Source organism: Chelonia mydas, chromosome 5 (genome assembly GCF_015237465.2).
Source record: "Chelonia mydas isolate rCheMyd1 chromosome 5, rCheMyd1.pri.v2, whole genome shotgun sequence".
In the NCBI taxonomy this organism is placed as follows: Eukaryota; Metazoa; Chordata; order Testudines; family Cheloniidae; genus Chelonia; species Chelonia mydas.
Genome location: NC_051245.2, coordinates 69,228,234 through 69,249,390, shown reverse-complemented (window position 1 = coordinate 69,249,390; position 21,157 = coordinate 69,228,234). Strand labels below are relative to the sequence as shown.

General features: G+C 41.7%; 1 protein-coding gene across 5 annotated transcripts; it reads left to right on the top strand.

The window, feature by feature from the left end:
* The first annotated feature begins 315 nt into the window (after window positions 1-315).
* Window positions 316-15,333, top strand: STARD4 (StAR related lipid transfer domain containing 4). Of its 5 annotated transcripts, XM_043546943.1 has the most exons (7): window positions 429-635; window positions 923-926; window positions 4,293-4,408; window positions 7,692-7,741; window positions 8,918-9,044; window positions 10,189-10,303; window positions 11,080-15,333. In XM_043546943.1, exons 1-7 carry the CDS (start codon window positions 465-467, stop codon window positions 11,313-11,315), a joined length of 819 nt encoding a protein of 272 aa, XP_043402878.1. In that variant the 5' UTR covers window positions 429-464; the 3' UTR covers window positions 11,316-15,333. The 5 variants fall into 5 exon arrangements, with proteins under 5 accessions (XP_043402877.1, XP_043402878.1, XP_037757464.1 ...); XM_043546942.1 differs by lacking the exons at window positions 429-635; window positions 923-926 and adding an exon at window positions 316-387; XM_037901536.2 differs by lacking the exon at window positions 923-926 and having other exon boundaries at window positions 525-641.
* Window positions 15,334-21,157: the final 5,824 nt, after the last annotated feature.

The following is a 21,157-nucleotide window of genomic DNA, read 5'->3' as shown; positions in this document are numbered from 1 at the left end:
GTTTGCGAAAGGGACAATGTATCTGTGATCAGGCTCTATTTCGTGCATTTGATTGCTTGAGGTGAAAGAAGTCCACTTGTGTATGTGGCATGTTGATAAATATCAAGCCCCCTAGCAGCAGGCTCGGGGACACAGGTTCAAGAGGGTACAGAAACCACACCGCACGCCCAGCCACCCATTCATACACTTCAGCCCCACCCCACCCCATCATTCCACTCCCACTGGCCAATCACTGCACAATGCCCAACACCCATCCCAGCAGCAGCCAATTAGAAGGCCCACCTGCCATCATCTCGGCCAATGAGGTCGCTCATATGTCAGTCGCAGGTCGGCCGCGTGTATCCGAGACTCCGCCCATCTCCCCTCGCCGAAAGGGAGGAAGTGCTGGCAGGCGGGAATCGGTCTCTTTTCTTCCAGCCCCAGGTCCTAATTCCGAGGCGGCATCATCCGCTCAGGCCGGGGAAATGAGACGGACCGGCCCGCCCTGTGATTGGCTGCGCCGGGGAAGCCGGCTGGGCGCTCATTGGCTGCCGGTGTCGGCTGCTCGGCCGGCTGAGGAGGCTCAGCCGCACCTGGCACAGCGCGGCGGCGGGTGCGGTGCCAGGCGGGGAGCGCGGCAGCCCCCTGCCCCCGGGGCCCAGGTGAGTAAGGGGCGGCCCCTCCCGCAGCCTGCGCGGGGCCCCGAGAGGGAACGGCGGGGCTCCGGCCAGGGGCCTGCCGGCGGGCACCGGCTCCAGCGCAAGGTCCGGAGCCGCCGCCTGCCGCTCGGGAGCCTGGGCAGGGACCGGGCGATGCTGCGTGGCGGGGCCACTCGGCCCGGAGCGGTCGGGGGAGCAGAAGCGGCAGAGCCCTAGGGGCGGGCCCGGCTGAGGCACTGGACGGGGCTCCGGGCTCAGCGCCCCGCCTCAGGCAGCCGCGGGAGCCCGGCTCCTTGGGCAAAGGTTTCCCAGCTGGGACCCGGATAACCCTGTCCCGCCCCGCCGCACTTAGCGCACGTCAGCCCGCCGCTGGTGCCGCTGCTCGGGCGGCCGCGCTTCAGAGGCGCCTGTCCCGGGGCTGAGCGCGGCGTGTAGCCGTTACCTCTCCCTCAGCGGCAGCCGCCGCGGCGTGGGCCCAGCCCTGCTCGCTGGCTTAAACAATACTTCGGCGCTGTGTCCCCTCCCTCCCCCGCGTTAGTGATGCTTAAAGTTGAGTTCATTAATTGGAAATGTTTCTGATTTCCTCTTAATGATGCTGTGGTACATACAGTGAGCGCTATTTAATCTATTCTTTGGGGTATTAAAACAGTGATCTTTTTATATGTTCTCTGGATGTCATTCACTGCATATTAGTGAACCAAGATGGGTGAGTTATCTTTTATTGGTTTCAGAGTAGCAGCCGTGTTAGTCTGTATTCGCAAAAAGAAAAGGAGGACTTGTGGCACTTTAGAGACTAACCAATTTATTTGAGTACAAGCTTTCATGAGCTACAGCTCCCTTCATCGGATGCATCCGATGAAGTGAGCTGTAGCTCACGAAAGCTTATGCTTAAATAAATTGGTTAGTCTCTAAGGTGCATCTTTTATTGGATCAACTTCTGTTCGTGAGAGGAGACATACATATGGCAGTGGCGTGGTATTTGTCAATAGTAATTGCTTATAAGTAATAACAGGATATCTTAATATGCCATCTTTGGAACTAAACTCCCTATCTTTGATTTAAGTAGTCTACATCTATTGGTCTATAAGGTGTGTTGCAAAACCCATTTATTTTTGTGGTCTTTTAGAAATGGGAAGTATGGTGAGATTTTTTTTTTTCCCCCAAGGGTGGTGGTGGAGGATGCAGGTATGATGCAGTATTTATTTCCCCTCTGGTTAATTTTAGGTAGTTTTATTTTAAAAAAGCTTACAAAATTGCAGTGATAAAAGTTCTCTTGACTACAGGCCGCTGCTCTGGCTGCATTGAGAGCTATGTAAATTAGACAGTTAATTTAGAGGGGAGTGTAGGTATTAAGATTGTGAAGTGTGGAGCAGTAGGAGCCCTGTGAGATTTCTGGCTTACTCAGCTAAAATTCCTCTAGGGTAAGTTTACTGAATGGGCAGGTCTGCCACCATTTGTAAGTTTAGTTGGAGTGTTTGGGTCTCCTGAAGAAATTAGTGCTACCACTGGCACTAATTTGGGAGCTGTACCTCTGGTTTCCATCTTGTTTATAACTGACTCCCTGCTCAAGAGTTTGAGGAATGGAGGGAACACTCTTACTCCCTTGCTGTTTTCACCTTCCACGCACACCCTACTCGAGACAAACCAGTTTAACCCTAGGAGTTGTATTTTAATAACAACCTAATATGAATCCATTTTTCCACAAATTAAAAACTAAAAAATAAATCAATTAGAAAAATATTCCACTGCAGGATATTGAACCCAAACAAAGCATTGTGCTAGTGCATGAAGAGTAGAAAGAGAAACTAGCCAGATAGCAAAGAGAAATTAAACTGATCTCTCTGGTTTCATAGCCCAAGCTAATAGTTCATTTGCAATGGCAGGGTCAGGTCCTACCATTGGCTTTCCCATTGATTTCAATGGGATTACACAAAGCATTAGGGCTCCATGTTTAAGATAGTAAATGGCTAACCACACTTAATTTTAAACTTTTAAAATTAATCTAAAATGCTACTACTAACTTGAGGACTTAAGGGTTTTTTTTTTTTTTCATTTTACACCAATCCTTTATGTAAGAAGAATAGAGTGGATCTTCTCTGAATGGCTGTAGTTTTGTATAATGTAGTTGTATTTTACTTAGGAATGGGATCTCTTTTTTTTAAATAAAGATTAATTGTCAAATATTTAATTTCAAATGCAAGAGTTAGCTAATAAAATTAGTTATGGGCTACATCCATAGAAGGATTTAGGTGTCTTATTGTCACTTTAGGTGCTTAGGTCCAAAATGTCCATCCTCAAAACCCTTGATCAGCTGCCATCTAACCCTGAAGGCCTTATATGCTTAAGTTTCTGCTGGTAAAATCCTACATTTCTGCTGGTGGGTATGCGAAAAGCTGCCTCAGCATCTAGCTTATCCCTAAGCCTCAGTTGGGTCCTTGAACTACATGTTCCCCTGCTTGTCTTGTCTGTGGGACCCAATCTGGTAGGCATTCTTGGAGAACACCTAAATGCAATAAAACACTGGCAGTAGTGTTCCCTTTATACCTGGTAGTTAGAGCACTCACCCAGGAGGTAGGAGATTCAGGTTCAAATCTCCACTCTGCCTGAATCAGAGCAGGGACTTGAACTCAGGTCTCCTACCTCCTAGGTGAGGGCTGTTACCACTGGTGCCCATCTCCAGGAAAGGGTTCACAACTGATTCCTGATGCCTCTGAGTTAGGCATTTAAATCCCTTGCCTGAACACTTCCTAGTTTAGGCAGCTCCCTGCTCAGCATACTGGCTTCTGTGAATTCCCATTTTTAGGGCCTAGTTCTCCCTCATATGTTGTATAGGGAGCCTGGGCACCTAACTTGGGCTGTGGATTCCACTGGGTGGCAAGTTGCCTAAAGTTAGGTGCTGCAATGTTAAGCTCAAATCCCCTTTGTGGATTTGTCCATTTGCTTTTAAATATAGCCTTCACCAGTTTACTAAAAGACTCCTACTTTATAGGCCTGGCTTCCCAGGTCTGTTTAGTATCTATAAAATAGTAGTTGTCTTCATTGTCAGTCTTGAAATTCCACAGGATCTGCTTTTTCCATTAGGTATTATTGTGTAGGGCTTTTTTTCACTAAACCATGTATACTGTGGGTGATCACCATTAATTTACATTTACAGCAGTTCCTGAGCCATACTTCAGCATGTGTGTGGTGCAGGTGTATAATATACATGTATGTATGGGAGTGGCTAAAGTAATGACATACTTTGGCCTTCAGTGATTTGATATGTTCAAGATACCATTAATTTGCAAATGTCCTTCCAATTTAGAGCCTGTTCCCGCTGAAGTCAATGGCAAAACTCCTATTGACTTCCGGGGAAAAGGATTCAGCTGTTCTTTTACTCTTTGGAAAAGTGTCTTAGGGCATGTGTTTGGACACTAGCTAAATTGGCTTAACTTTCCTCAAAGTGTGACTTTAAAATGCAGTGTACGCCTATATGGATGCTCATGCAGAGGTGGTCTTAGTTCACTTTAGCTTAATCCTTTAATTCAGTTTAGTTTTCCTGAGTGTTCCTGCCCTTAAACTGGTGGTTCCAGATGTCAGACAGTGGTTAGCTTAGAAAGAAACTAAGCCTTCTTAATGGCTGATCTTGAACTTAAATTGTAAATTTCTATACAGGTGAAAAAAGAATGGAAATCCTTCCAGACGCAGCTTCTCTGGCAACAAAGCTGAAAAATACTCTAATCCAGTACCACAGCATTGAAGATGGTGAATGGCGAATTGCTAAGAAAATGGTAAATGATCCAGTTACTACAACTTTTATGTAATTGTACTACTGTTTTTATCAGATGATTAGTAAGTCATTTTTTCCCCTTCTTCTCACACACCTAAATAATGGTAGTTTGTTACGCATTGCTTTCAGATGGAATTCTCTGTACAGCAGAGGACCCAGGTCAGCTCCACTCTTGCTTGTCTGCTTTGAGTCCTAATATTGACCTTTTGGGGTCCGAGGCTTGAGCAGAAATGTTTTATGTCTTTACTTGTATCCATAGTTGGGAAGGTATTTCACACTAGAAACAGTTCTCCAAGTTTTCCTTTATAAAAGTGTGGACTTCCCTTGATTCAAACATTTCTACTTCTTTCTTTTAAGATTAGGAATGTGTTCTGATTTGTTTAGTGCAAGTTTATCAAATTGGTAGGAACAGGTGTAAGTTAGTATTTTTGCCATTTGCTATGCAGTAGCAGCTTTTTGGGCCTTTGTGGTCTGTTTTCAAGCAGATATTGGTGACACAATCACATTTTGCTAGTGTAATCTGCTAATTTACAAAATGTAAATAATCCTATTTCTTAAAACAGGAGTAGTAACAAACATCGCATAGACAACTCCCTTTTTGGAGAAACCTCAGAGAAGGGACCTCTGTGCTGATGTCTATGCTGACCCCAGAAGCAGATGTCTTGCACCAGCTCTGTCTCTTTCTTGGGCCTCAAGTCTCATAGCTTCAGTTTCCTCTGACTACTCTAATCTCTAAATTTTACATACGGGGGAAACTTTTAGTGCAAGGCTGTTCACCAAGGCCTGGACAGGTGGGTCTGGGCCTCTACTTTCCTTTAGTGAAGTTATTCCACTATCCAAAAGAAGCTCAGAGTTCAACTGCCCAACAAAGCCACATGACTCTGGGTGTGGTTACTGTGTGGCATTTTTACTCTCTCTGGGAGGTTCACCCTGAGTGTTTATACACCAGTGATCCCCAGTCTGAAAACAAGTCCCTCAGGATAGCTCCAAGACACCTAAGCATAGTTTTATACTTTTCATTCTTACTGTGTCTTTTAGAGAATGTGGTGTTACTGTGTCAAACTCTAGTGGGGTCCTGCAGTGGTCTTTCCTGGATCTAATACTATTCAATATTTTTATTAATGACTTGGATAATGGAATGGAGAGTATGCTTATAAAATCTGATGACGACTCCAAGGCAGGAGTGTTTGCAAGCATTTTGGAGGTCAGGATTAGAATTCAAAACAACCCCTGACAAATTGGAGAATTTGTCCTAATTTAATGAGATGAAATTCAAAGGAAGGAAGAAAGAAAAAAAAAAAAAAAACAAATCAAATGCACAACTATAAAATTGGGCATAACTCGGTCGGTAGTAGTACTGCTGAAAGGATCTGGGGGCTGTCATGGATCACAAATGTGAGTTAACTGTGATGCAGTTGCAAAAAAGGCTAATATTCTGGGGTGTATTAACAGGCATATCCTATGTAAGACCCGGGAGGTAGTTGTATTGCTGTACTTGGTACTGAGGAGTCCTCAGCAGGAGTACTGTGTCCAGTTCTGGGTGTCTCACTTTAGGAAAGAAGTGGACACATTGGAGGGAGCTCAAAGAAGAGCAACAGAAGTGGTATGTTTAGAAAGCCTCTCCTCTGAAGAAAGGATAAAAAGACTGGGAATGTTTAGTCTTGAGAAAAGACTGGGGGAGGAAGGGAGACCTGATAAGACTTCAAATATGTTAAGGGCTGTTACAAAGAGGACTGTGTTCAATTGTTCTCAGTGTCCGCTGAAGGTAGGACAAGTCGTAATGGACTTAATCTGCAACAAGGGAGATTTAGGTTACATATTAGGAAAAACTTTCTAACTAGAAGGGTACTTACGCTCTGGAATAGGGTTCCAGTGGAGACTATGGAATCCCCATCATTGGAGGTTTTTAAGAACAGGGATGGTCTAGGTTTACTTCGTCCTGCAACAGCATGGGAGGCTGGACTTGATGACTTCTCAGGGTCCCTTCCAGCCCTAGATTTCTATGATTTTAGAAAGAGATTAGCACAGAATGGAGTTCACTGAAGTCTTTCTAAAATATGTAGGTCATTTCGAGTTTCCTTGGAAGCAGAAGATGCAGTGTAATATAGGAGTGGTGATTATTCAGGGAAAACCCACTGTTACAGAATAAGTGACTCACTTTTTAAAAAACAAGAGATGTATGTCTCCATGTACCCAATACTGATTTAAAATATGTTCTTTACAGTGTGTCCATCCACCTGAGGCTTTTTGCTGTGGTTACTTCCAACCCCAGTTCTGCCCAGCAGTTAACTTGGGTGCATCTGAAGACTGAGACCTAGAACACAGACATGCATAACATGCTTTTACCGAGTCCACACAGATCAGGAAAAAAGTTTTTAAACCTGTTAGGCATAACTGATTTTAAGTTCAGCCAACTTGAATCTTTGGATGGTGTAGACCCGCCCTTAGACACGAATGTCCTGTAGTTTTAAGGGTATATCTTCACAGCATAGTTAGCTCGAGGTATAACTGAACTGTTACCCCAACCCAACTCCCTTCCACACATACAAATCTGTAACTTAAGTCGTATGGGGCTTTAAACTCGAGCTAGTTGGCCATTGTGGGGGAGAGGGTTGGAGCTGGAGTGCTACTGAAGCTCGAGCTAGTAATGCAGTGGGGACTCAGCTTAAGTTTCTTTTGCTGAGACACACTCCAATCTTTTTCTTGGGTCAGGAAACAAACTTCGCATTTATGTAACTGTAAACCATTTGTGTGATATTGCTGTATTGACTAGTCTTACATATGGTTTCTTGCTAAATGTTGTCTCTAAGGTGCCACAAGTACTCCTTTTCTTTATATGGTATACATTGTTACTTTTTCCTGGTGTCATTGCTAACAAGTTTCACACAAAGTATTCAATGCAATAATTTCATGGCTAAACCTGATTGTGTTTTAATAATAATGTAGGGGGATACAGACTTGTGCTGAACCTATTTTTAGTCCCTGATCCAGCAAAGCACTGAAGCATGTTAGTCACATTAACGCACAGGCTTAAGTTAAGCATATGCTTAAGGCCCTGATCCAGCAAAGCACTGAACTTTAGGATAGCGCTGTTTCTGACAGATTTCCAACACTTGATACTGAGAAACAGCTCATTTGAAAGAGTGCATTTGCATGTTGTTGGTAAAAAAACAAATTGATATGTTTTCATGCCTAAAAACATGTAGAATTTCCCAGATCTAAAATTGATGCACACTTTAGAAGTGGACACAATAAATATGGTATTCTTCCACTTTGTTTTCCAGAAAGATGCAACTGTGTGGCGGAAGCCATCAGAAGAATTCAGTGGATACCTGTAAGTTTACCTTCATACTAGATAAGTAAGTTTGTGGGACTTTAAGGCTTAATAGAAGTTGGAAATGGGGGATGTGGAAAAACCCATTAGAGCATCCAGTCCATCACCTTGTCAGTATAGAATTAGTCCCTATAATACTTATCTTAGAGTTTGACATTTTAATGCCTGCATCTTGTATATTGTCTATAACAAGACATGCAACTGTCAATGAAGACTCAGTGAAATTCTTGCTCCTTGGATATAAATGGTAAAACTCCCATTGACATCAAATGGGGCAAGATTTAATCCTCAGTGCTCTGACTTGCAGATGACTTTTCTAAGAACTCTAAGTCCAGACTTGCTGGCACTTGCATTTGACAGCTCACCTTGCATAATCCTGGTAACCTCATTTACCAGGGAACCCGCAATGGGTTAAGAAGCCGTCCTATGGTTGGGAAGAGTTGTGTATGTGGGTTTCTTGGCAGGGATGGGATCAGGTAACCTGGTGAAAGCTTTCAAGAGCCTACTAAAACAGTTTCAGATGACTTTTGAATGTGTCATGGTGTAAACTAAGATCTATTTGGTATTGGCTACCAAAGCATATTGTGATTGCTCATTCTCAATGGAAGTTACCATTTATTTGTGCTTTATGGAGATTTGACTCCTCCTCACCCCTTTTGTTTTTCCTTTCTGTGTTTCTTCTTTGCCTTCCCCTTCACTACCGTCCCCTTTACTTTTCCTTGTCCCTCCTCTTTTCCCTAGCTGACTCTCCTGCTCCTCATTGGAGAGGAACAGCAAATTGACAAGCTGTTTCAGAGATAGAGGATGTCGGTTTTGCTCTACCTCTCCATTTACCCATGCAGTGAGAAATACAGTAGTGATGTATTGCAGAAAATGGCCTCACTGTAGAGACCGCATGAATGGGAGTACATCAGCTTATTGGCCTTAAAATAAATTTTAAAAAACTAAGGAGTCATATCACATGGACTGAGAAGAGGGCTTGCAATTTGAGAAATACAGAATGTAGCTTAAGAACCTCTCTCTCTTAAAATACCAGTTACTGCAAGGGAAAGGACTGGATGATTGAATACGTCTTTTCCTGTACCTGAACTTTTCTGATAGAATTGTTTAGTTTTTATCTTCAGATAATGTGTGTATAGTAAGTGGAAAGCATAAAGGATTTCATATTTTAAACAGCTACAAAGCTCAAGGAGTTATAGAAGACATTACCAACAGAGTAGTAGATCACATTCGTCCTGGACCTTCTAGACTAGATTGGGACAACTTAATGACTACAATGGACATTGTTGAAAAGTTTGAAGAGGTAAAAATTTGTCTTCTAGACTTATAAATAGAACATGTATTTGTGTGGATGTAAATATGTATTCTACAGTGCATCACAGCAATTGCATCATCTTATGGTGATATAGCCTGAGAAGTTAATCCATGCACATGTCTATACATTTTATCTTATGGCATGATCTCACATATATGCTCCTGTATGTAGTAGTCTTTTTAGTAGCTTGTTGAATTGGGACAGAATTCCACCATTGCCAAAATTAAGGATCAAAGGATAAGATTTAGTAGGTTATGCTCTGATATCTTCCAATAAAAATCCATGTTCTGAGGGAATTAAAATGTCTTATTTTTACTTTAAAAGATATAAAGCTCTAAAGACTGCATTCATTAGGTGGGATGTAGCTTATTATTTTTTTTTTTTTTAACACTGCAAAATGATACATAGTTTTGACAAAACTACCAATTCACCTGTTCCCTGTAGGCTGGCTCCAGTATGCCATCAGGATTTGGTGCTTGGAACCTGAATAGTGACTGTGGTGGGTCAGGACTTACCAAAAAGATAGGTGTGAAGTTCATTACGTGCAGACTGTTAGTTTTGTCCTGATCACTGGGGACATTCAGTACAGCACTTCAAAGCCTTTGGTTTATACATCGATCACTTTTTACATCCAATTTTCCTGGCTGTAAGTTAGATCCTTACAGTGAACTATTTTACTTAGCGTTTAATACATAGAACATTAGTATCCTCTTTAGAATTTTTTTGTTGAAGATTACTGCATTGTACTTTATTACTAGCGTGGTGAATCAAAAGCCCTTTGCAGAGCAGCCTAGTAGTTAGTGAAAGACTCCTGGGTTTTATTCACAAAACTTTTGCGTGTCCAATTTTAGACATCTAGAGCTTAACTTAGGCCAAGGACACTCAGCTTCTGTTGTCTTTACTTGCAGTTGCTCAACACCTCTAAATTTTAGGCACTTAAGGCCTAATGTTGGACACTTTTGAAGATTACTCTTTAATCTGCACTTTACGGTAGCCATCTGTAAAATGGGTAGCTTAGAAGGGAAGGTGGGATAAGTAAAAGCTTATTTTTTGTTGAAAATGCTAGCTTCTTATGAACATTAAAAGTTGACTTTGGTGATACATGGTTCATTGTTTTGCTGTCCTCCTGAAGAATTGCTGTGTAATGCGCTACACCACTGCTGGCCAGCTGTGGAACATCATTTCCCCAAGAGAGTTTGTTGACTTCTCTTACACTACTCAGTATGAAGAGGGGCTTCTAACATGTGGTAAGATGTCATTGGCCATTACTTTTTTCTTATTTTGAAACCGATTACCATATAGTTAAGTGCGTATGCTGTTCTGAGCCCCTTTATCTTGTAAAGCCTTTAAAAGTTCCAGTTTTAGTCTACTAAAAGCATTCCAAATATACTAGAGTGCTCCTGTATAGCACTTTACCTATTCAAAGCCATATACAAACATTAGCCAAGCCACACAACATTCCTGCATGTTAAGCAAGTATCACCATATTATGCATGTGAAAATTGACAGAGAAACTGTGATATGCCCAAAGCTACACAGTGAATCAGATGGAATGGAAATAGAACTTGCTTATAAATGGGAGTCCACTCTGGTGTAAAGTTATTGCTTGTCCAGTGAGAGATGGTTTGAATGAAGAATGGGCAGCCTGTGTGCATTAAAACTAGAATCCAAATCTTGGCTATTGATCCAAGCTTCTCTGAAGTGTGCCTGTCACTACTTGTAATATCCATAAGTAGAGACTCTTACCTTGTATTTGCTCTTTCAGACCCTTTATTTCTTTCACATCTCTTCTACTTCCCCTCCCTCCTGCAAACAAAACCTTTATTTTGGGTCTGTTGGCTGACTATATAGTGGAGAACATTTATGCAAAGGGCTGTATTTTCTGCTGTAGGATGTCAATGAGAGATGTGCCCATGGATCCAAGAACAGAACTAGACCTGCAACTGTGTACATATGACAAGAAACATGGCTTCCTGATCCAATCTTTTATTGACTTTTTTGTAACTCTTTTTTTTTAAATTAGGTATAAGTCTAGACTATGGAGAGGTGAGACCTAATTTTGTCCGTGGATTTAATCACCCCTGTGGCTGGTTCTGTGTCCCTCTTAAGGATCGTCCTGACCAAAGTCTTTTGACGGGCTTCATCCAGACTGAACTGCGAGGGATGCTTCCTCAGTCTGCAGTAGATACTGCCATGGCTAGTACCCTGGCAAACTTTTACTCTGACCTCAGAAAGACACTGAAAACAATCAGCTATTGACCTAGATCTCCATACATGTCTTGCAATCATCTGTTCCTCCTTCCTGTATTGTATCAAAGCTTTGATTAGGTTAGCAGGTGCTGCCTAGGGGGTATGCATACATCCCTGGCTCAACATGTGGGTTTGTGCTCCTTGCTGAGCTCTGAAAATGTACAGTGTAAAGACTGAACATACAAAGTCATCTGCTTCCAAGGAAGATAGCTCAGAATTGGGGCTCAACTCTGGTAAATACTGAGTGACCTAAACTCTCACTGAAACAAGGGGAGTGGATGGGTACTCATCATTTTGCAAGTTCAGACCACCTGTGCTGCCAACATCTCATTGAAAATAGAATTTTACAGTGTATGCTTTTTTATTTTTAAGGTGCTCCTTTAAAAGATTAAGAAAGATATAATCTGTATGTGGAAGTTTCTACTTTTTATACATTTTAGTTAAATCCAAAATGACATTTTAAACAGTCTTTATTAAGGCTTAGAGTGGAATTCCCCAAAGGGATATTAAATTAGGTATCACTTAAAAATTGAGCTCTTATTTGAGATCTAAAGAGTCACATTAGCAAATTCCTATGTTGTTGGCATTTCCTAAATATTAGTCTTATCTATGACTAAAAGACTTCTTAAATACAGTAGTTATGTCAAGATTCTAAATATTTAGTAGGAATGCATTTATAGCTGCTCAGAGCCTATTGATGTCAACAGGGGTCTTTCCATGGTTTTCATTCGTGATGGATCAGGCCCATGTTAATCAAAGCACAAAACGCCAAGACATCCATCCATTATTCCTTTGTGCAATCTAGCTTTTAAAAGCAGAAATGTATTTATGTATCTAAACCTGCATCTACTGTAGATTGGGGTTTTTGGTTACTGTTGGAAACCCTAACCCATTTTTCCCCACAGTTCAATTAAAACAAAAATCACTCAGTAACATTTTTAATTCTCTCCTCTACCCTCTATTTTTCTTTTGGATTATATCCTGAAATTTGTTGAGGTTAAATTCTACATCTGCCTTTATCAGCTCCTTCCATATCCAATGTGGCAGTTTATAGCTTTTCCCCATGTTAAATGACCGGACATTCTCTGAATTGAAAATTGGAGTAACTAACCACACTAAAATGCTCTGCAAACATGAATATTTTGGGTTTTGGTTTTTTTAAATGTAAATCTCAAGAACTTGGGTAACCAACAAGCAGAAACCCGAACTCTAGTCTCGGCCTAGTCCTCATATGGCTTTGAATAAGTTTTTAGACAGAGGAGGTAGATGCCTTAGGCTCTTCTGACAATTCCATTGGATACCTAGCTACATCTTTAGGTACCTAAATGTCTTAGTTTGGCCCTGAGCATTTTCTGTGCATCTTTCGCTTTAGGGAAAACTACGTAGTTACCCATGCAACACTGCAAGTGCTTAAAGGGTATGTAGTTTGTTTGATTAGGGTTTACTTTAGTTGTGTGGTGGATGCAGTGAATATATTTTAATTTTTTTATAATTTTCAGTGACAGAAGTATAGCAAGTAGCATACCACAAGTGATGGAGAACTACAGGAAGCTTAATTATCATATATACAGCAAGCTTAAAGGGATGTGCAGATAAAAGTAGGCATAATATTTAGATTTGATTGAAACCAAAGTTCAGAAACCTATGATCAACAAAGTTAATCAAAAACAAATGTTAATAGAAACTCAATTTTCCTCTGCAGCATTTACAACCCATTCAGAACATTGAGCGTTGTCTAAACAAATAAATAAGTTATTTGGGGAAAAAAGGATTAAACAGTGAAAACAGATTTTAAAAAATCCTCACTTTGAGGTGTTTAGTGGAGATAAAAAAAAAAAAAAACACGCACATAATTGGAACCAAGTTAAGTCATCTTCTGTGCCTATCCAGCCAGAGGAGGCAGACAGTGTCAGATCCTCATTGGGTTTGTGTGGGTGGGTTCAGCCTGTGATTCCCCACTTGTATACTCTTCTCCTCTAGATCCCAGAGTTAGGCCCTTCTTTTGGCTGGGGAAATATAATTTGTGATAAGACTAGCTTGACCAAGAGAAAGTGGAGCTGGCAGGGGACATCCCCTTCCCAAACCTGCAGGGATTCCTAGCCTTCATTAATACCATGAGTCAGTATTAACTCAGGCATTCTTCCTTTCTTGGACCTGGACCCTCCCATTCCTAGAGGGAGGTGATCCAAGGGCAGAGGCCAGTGTGGAAGACCCTAGCAGCACAGCTCCATTGGAACAGCATGGTTAAGGATTTAGAGGAAGTTCTGTGAGAGAGCTCACAGATTCTTCCCAAATATAGGAAAATCTGGGTAATTATATTTAACCTCCATGTCCTTTTCAGAGCTGATGCATCTAGGTCATTCAAAATATTTTTAATATAAAAATTGTCAGTTTTCGGTCTTTGCCATTCCTTACCTCTCCCTGAAGAGTGCACTCTAAACATCTCATTTACGAAGGCACTTCAGTGGTGCAGAACAATTCAAAAGGAGCACCAGAAACCCTTTTGTAGGAAGGTGTGTTATTTATGACACTAGGCACTTTACAGACAAGACTACAAGGTTCCTGATCTAACTCCCTTTGTAGTCACGGGATGTCTTTGTAGAAACTTCAGGGGAATTGTTCTGGGCACTCAAGGAAGATATGCTTACTCTTGAGCACCAGCCTATTTTGTTAATGTAATTTTTTTCAAATGGAAGGAAAAATTGATAGTATTTTAGGAGTAATGTTTAATTACCATATTCTCTTTACTTTCCATTCTACTTCCATTTCTTTATAGAAGTTGCCTTACCCTAGTGAGGTAACTTTTCCCAGTGACACTACTGGGGATCTAAAAAGCTCAGTTCATATCTCCTGTTAAGGTCCATAGGAATTATGTGTTTACCAAGGAAACTAGACTACAAAGCATGTGCACTTTATTGCTAGAGGTTTTCACAGTCATTTCTGGAATTATATAACATCTGTTAGCCCTGGTTTTGTTGTGCAGTGCACAGACCATGATTTCATGGAGTGATTATAGATTAAGATGCTAAACTGCAGCTCTCTCCAATCTGCTCTCCACTCTCTCTTTCTAAATAAAGAATCTGCCCACGCTCCAAAGTCAGTATGAATGTATAGTCTGTCCTTATTACATTCTTGGCACAAAGACCAGCAATTAACAGCACCCACTTCTGTGGTGATTTGGCTGTAGGTACAGCAGGCTTCTTGTAAAAACTGATTTCGTTGCAGAGTAACGTGGCAAGCTAATGTGGTTAGAATCATTCAGAGGCTGAGAGGGCCTACCAGGCTGCACTTTATCTATGTTTAAGGCACGCAAACTAGTTTTGCACTTTTCAGCACCTGCATGCTATTGCTAATATCCAACAAGCCAGGCCATGTTTAAGGTAACAGCAAAGCAAAAACTCTGTAGCAGAGATCAGGGCCGGATATTTATTTTGACATAAGGAAAACATTTTACAAGAACTAAGGAATTATTATATTGGATGGGGAATGATAGGCTAAATTTGAAAATTGCCTCAGGCCCCCACTTTGCAACTGTATCATCAAATCTGTGCCTGTAATTATCAGTGTTGCAATTTTGTGAATACAATTTAGACTAATTTGAGTTAGCAGGAGTTCAGGTTGCTCAGCACCACCCACTACTGGGCTCTCCGCTGGTCATCCTGCGCAGTTTGACAAAGGACATTTAGAGCCTGCTCCAGAATAGCACTTTCTCAGGGCCTGTGTTCCATTACTTGCAAAGTTAGAGTTCGTTTGGCAGTGAACACTTGCAAAGAAAAGTATCGTCCTTACAAAAAGAGTTATAAAAATCTTTTACTGCTGTGAACTAGTAGTTCTAAATACATTGCTGGCACAAGTGGGCACAATTCTATTGAAACCAGTTAAGTTGCTTCTATTTTCATTAGGGTTGAATATAGTCCATGAGAGTGTTGGAGTTATCTTTAATGGACAAAAGCTTATAATGTATCATAAGATTGTATTTATATTTTGAATATGGTTGTGATGTAAATTAAAATGAACACAGACTCTACTTCTTTTCAGTACTTTTACGGAGCCCTATGCTTACTCCATTAAGAGGCAACAGTTCCATTAATTTCACTGAATTGTCTAATTAAAAGCTGCTAAATGGCTGAAGGCAATTAATGATGCTCTTCATGGTTTTCTCTTGGAAAAACTAGATGTATGTATTTTGACTCTACCACAGCACAATACACACAGGTTTTTCATAGCTTTGAGTGTTTGGAAGTCCCTGGAAAAATATATCTAAATGCTCTTACCAAAAACTTGAAAGTCTTTTCTAAACATAATTCATAATAACTTTTGCTTACCACACCCTTGCAAGAAGACTATGGAAATTGGCTAGTCCAGGTAAACAAAAAAAACCCACCCCCATCACATGTTTTGGCACTCTAGCTTGTTACTGAAAAGAGTGAAGAACTTACCATCAAAATAAGTTACTCATCTTAGGCAAATGGGCCAGTAGAATTCTGAAAATTGCACACCCTAGATAATGTAGGATGTAATTTAAGTGTTTCTAGACAAAATTCTCTCTTAAAAGATTGAGCCAAAACTCAATGAAGCAAAGGGAAAAACATCACTTATATAAGGAGCTGCACCAAATTTCTCTCAGTGCAGTCCATGTAAGGGCTAAGCTGTTTTATAGCTCCTGCCCTGAGGACTGGGAAGGGCGGATTAATTTCTACTCCTGGGGGGCTATGAATCCCCTTATGCATAGGGCCCTACCACATTCACGGCCATGAAAAACACATCATAGATAGTGAAATCTGGTCTTTTGTGCACTTTTACTGTATATTATACAGATTCGGGGGGAGATAAGCATTTCTTAAGTTGGTGGTCCTAGTCCAAAAGGGAGTTGTGGGGGGAGGGGGTAACAAGGTTATTTTAGGGGGGGGAGGGTTGAAGTATTACCACCCTTACTTCTGCACTACCTTCAGAGGTGGGTGACCAGAGAGCAGTGACTGAGGGCCCATCTCTGCAGATGTAAAGGTTGCAATACCATACCATGCCATCCTTACTTCTGCACAGCTGCTGGCGGCAGCTCTGCCTTCAGAACTGGGCTCCCGGCCAGCAGCTGCTGCTCTCCAGCTGCCCAGCTTTGAAGGCAGAGGCAGTAAGTTACACCCCACAATAGGGTGTAGAAGCAGACACAGACTGCTTGGGCACTTTGGCTCTAACACCACTTGGGACTGAAAATGTCTTTCATCTGCTCCCTGACCCAAGAAAATTGAGACACTTACTGACTTTCAACTTCATGTTTTTTCTTAATAGCCATGTCTCCCAGAGTTTCACAGGAAAACTTCAGAGTGGCCTGAGATGCTTAGCATTTCAATAAGGCCTTTCATTGGATGGTCTTAAGTTAATTTTCATAGCGTTCCCCTTTTCCAGGAGCCACATATGGTTCTCAAAGTGCAATACAGAGACACAGGGTCTCTCTTCGCTGCAATGTTCACTTGTGCTATAAGTTCAGTATTATCCCTAACTTAAATCCTGTCGTCATAAAAAACCCTTAAGTAGAGCTAACTTGGAGGGCCGAGGCTAAAGCTCAAGTGAGTACAACTCATCAGCTGCTACCGTGACAGTTCTGTAGTATAAACAAAGGCTAGCTCCACTCAAATGCAGCTAGTCCTTCAGTGCCTTCCTGCAGTTTGTCTCTTCCTTGCCCTGCCCTGCCCTGCCCATACCCAGAGAGGATAGATGTGTTCTCCACTAATTCACTAGAAAAGAATTCACAGAGGGGCACAGCTTACTGCAGTGCAGAGTCATGGGCTCTGTGCCCAGATCTCTGTGCCACACTTGAGTGAGAACAGCATCAGCATGGAGTCAGCAGTTCACATGTCACTTTGCAATGTGGCTGCTGTCATTTGTGCTAGGCTAATTCACGGGAGGTAATGAAAGTGTAAGTACCTTGGTCGACTGCAGTGAAGATATTCCCAATGTGACTTGCCCAAGGCTAAACAGAAAAGTCAATTCTACAGCCAAGACTAGCCATCAAACCTGTGATCCTGCAGTTTGCTGCATGTGGGTAGATCCCTATAGTTGCATGCAGCCCTACTGACTTTAGTGAGGCTCCATGGGGGGGGGGGGCTAAAGGGGTCTGTCTGCATGGAGAAATTTGCAGGAGCTGAGCTGAAGACAATTCCTAGTCACGCTTTACCCACTAGTTGATCCTCTGCCCTGAAGGAGAAATAAAAGCTTATAATGAGGGGGAGGGAAGACGTCTGTTATACATTATTCTTAAAAAAGAAAAGGAGTCATACAATAGTTTGAGTGCAGAGACATGACAGTACAGATAAAAATATTGACATGTTCCAAGCCAGCTGCCTAGTTGTACATTGCAGACAAAATGGCATTTGCACATGTGGCACATACTGAAGAGGAAGCGGTGTTTTAACTAATAAGAAAAGGGAGGGAAAGACTAACATGGGATTATAGCTGGCTTCACTTCTGGCAGCATAGTAAATTTGGGCTAGATTCACAGAAGGAATTAGGTGCTTAGTTGCTATGTTAGGTGTCTAAAGCCCTGTATTGGGCCCTACCAAGATTCACACAATCCCTGCTCAGCTGTCAAACCCTGTAGGGGCCTAAAATTGCAAGGTGTACTCATTTTTGCAGTAAAGGTTCCCTAGATGCCTATGTGTCTGCTTCAACATGCACGCTGCAGCCCCACACCAAGCATCCAGCTGAGCCCCAAAGTGATTCACAAACCAGAGGACAGGCATTCCTCTGCTTAACTCACTTGAATGGCCCAATCAGGTAAGCGTCTTAGAGCTTGCCTATCAGCATGTACCCCTATAGATAAGCTTACACAGCACAGCCTAGTGAGGGGAGAAAATGGGAGGACAATGCTCTTCTCCTCACTGGTGGCTAGGTACTCACCTGGGATGGGGTGGGTCACCAATTCATAGGGTGACCAGATGTCCCGATTTTAGGGTCTTTTTTCTTATATAGGCTCCTATTACCCCCCACCCCCTGTCCCAGTTTTTCACACTTGCTGTCTGGTCACCCTACTAATTCAAATTCTCCCTCCACCTGATGAGGACAAGAGATTAGAACAGGGCTCTGACACCTCTCATGTGGCTATTCTGATATGGGGCTCCTTAAGTCTCATCTGTTGAAACTTTTCCTCTGTGGATAAATAATGAAAAAAAAAAAATCTTTGGAGCAGGTGGACTGAATCCTGGTCCCCCACCTCCCAGGTGAGTGCTTTAGGGTACAGAGTTGCTCTCTCACCTCTTACTAAAAGTGGAACAGCTTCAACAGGAGAGACAGAAAAACCCCTATCATAGGAACATAAGAATGGCCATATGGGCGTCAGACTAATGACCTGTCTTCCAACAGTGGCTGGTGCCAGATGCTTAAGAGGGAAGGACCAGAACAGGGTAATTAAGCAACTGATCCATCCCTTGTCAGCCAGTCCAAGCTTCTGGCAAAGGTTTAGGGACATCCAGAACATGGGGTTTAGTCCCTGGTTGTCTTGGCTAACTTACCTAATTCTTTTTTTAGCCCAGTTATACCCTTCACAACATCCCCCGGCAACTAGTTGACTATGTGTTGTGTGAAGAACTTCCTTATGCTTGTTTTAAACCTGCTGCCTATTTATTTCATTCAGGGACTCCTGGTTCTTGTGTTATGTGACAGAGTAGAATAACACAGCCCTATTCACTTGCTCCACACCATTCATGATTTTATAGGCCTCTGTCGTATCCTCCCTTAGTCATCACTTTTCTAAGATGAACAGTCCCAGTCTTTTCAATTTCTCCTCAGGTGGAAGCTGTTTCATACCCCTACTCATTTCTGTTGCCCTATCCTGTACGTTTTCGTCAGACGATCCCATAGCTCAGTGGTTAGAGCACTCACCTAAGTGGTGGCAGAGCCCTGTAAAAATCCCTTCTCATTGGGCAGAGGAGAGACTTGAACTGGGGTCTCCCACATCTCAGGTGAGTACCCTAATCACTAGGCTAAAAGCGATGAAGGGAGAGTGCATCCTCTTCTTCCTGCAAAAACTACCTACGCAACTAACTCCAAGAGAGGGTTATAGCTGAGCAATGCTTTTAGAAAGAGGCATCTCCCTGCAGCCTGGACATGAATGCTTATCTCTGAGAGAGGGCAGGATTTAGCACAAACGCCTTGGCATCTCCCATTGGCTAGCTTAGGACAGTGCTGGTTAGCGTCTGTGAATCCTCTATAGAGGCACCTATCTCTGCTCATTCATTGTACTGGGAGCCTACATTCCAAACTCAGGCTTTGTGAATCTCAGTGATTTTTCTAGGTACCTAAAAGTTAGCCATAGTGACACTCATTGCTACCACTCCTAAGTACCTTTGTGAACCTAGCCTTTTGTGCTTTCGTAAGCTATAAGATGGCAGGATGTTCTGCAGGTCTCAATTTACTGTCCAGGGTGCTTAAGTTTCTGGACTATCTTCACCAGTGGTTCTATCAGGGCTAAATGCTTGTCAGCTTATTGTCTCATGCGCCATCTGAATTTTTGGCTCTATATTTTTAGAATATGACCTACGTAAGCTTTCATATTGTACCACAGGGTTCCATCATACTTTGTCACCCTGCAGATTTGCAAGTGTGGTTTAAATATAAAAAGTACAAAAACCTTATTGACGGAGTTTCAACTTCCAATCTTGCCTAGCTTGGGAAATCAAAGGAGGGCTACAACAGTTATTCCTATGAACACTTTTCAACCTCTTTCACGCTGACCTTAATACACATCAATGTTTCACCGGTTAAGACTGCTCTCCTGTTGTACAAAACTACTAACTTTTTTTTTTGGGGGGGGGGAGGGGTGAGGGAGAGAGAGTCCACATTGAAATTCATTCAAGATTAATAAGCTATAAACAAATGCTGTATGTGCCAGGATATCCCTTTATAATAGCAACAATGTTATATTCTCCATTATACAGTTGGCTGTAACATTTTTCATCTAATTGAATGACAAACAGGCATTTCTAGGCTAATTTATTATCATATTGTACATGCAAATCCTTTTTTATAAACTTCCCAGCATCAAAGCATATTTTTTTCATTTAGCAAATATCAGCATGTCCATATGAGCATATAAAAGATTACATTAATCCCAAATATAATACATTGCCAGTTCTGCTGTTCCATACTCCTTTCTAGATCTGAATTCTCTCCTATGGTTTGTTTACACAGTATGAGAAAAGTTATTATACAACTAGGATTAGCCTGAAATAAAAGTGTGTACACTTAACAGGCAGCCCTAAGATTTTTACTTACTATGTTTTTGTTATTAAAGGTAAACAATTGTTGACGGTACAAGATTTTTTCTTACATAACAAGTTGTAAGACAGTATGTCAAATGTAGAGAGAACATAGCAGAATTGAGAAAATATGGGTTATGGAGTCCAGTAAGCATACAGACCAACCTCAACTATTCCTAGCTTTATAAGCTTTTATAATAGTTTTATAAAATACACCTTGTAACAAATCAATGAGCACCGTTTTTCTGATTTTTTTTTTTTTGGAAGTGCTGCCATACTACACTGTTTATAGGTAACTTTAATTAAAGGAAGCAGAGTGCTTAAGCCTATTGCCTATAATTTAACAGGCTTTTTACCTTCACAAGTCAAGATCTCTGCACTCTGGTAGTAATTTACTGATCAAATATTTGACCTAGACACTGGTTCTTTAAGTTCATCACCTCTCCAAGTCAGAAAGCAAGGTCAGGCAAAATAACAAGCCCTCCAACTAATGAGCAGCTTGCCTGAAATCAGCTCCCCAGTGCTAGCCTGTACACAGGTAATCTCCTTACAGGGTCAAGGAAGGAACTATCCTAACACACAGCAGTAACCGATCATTAG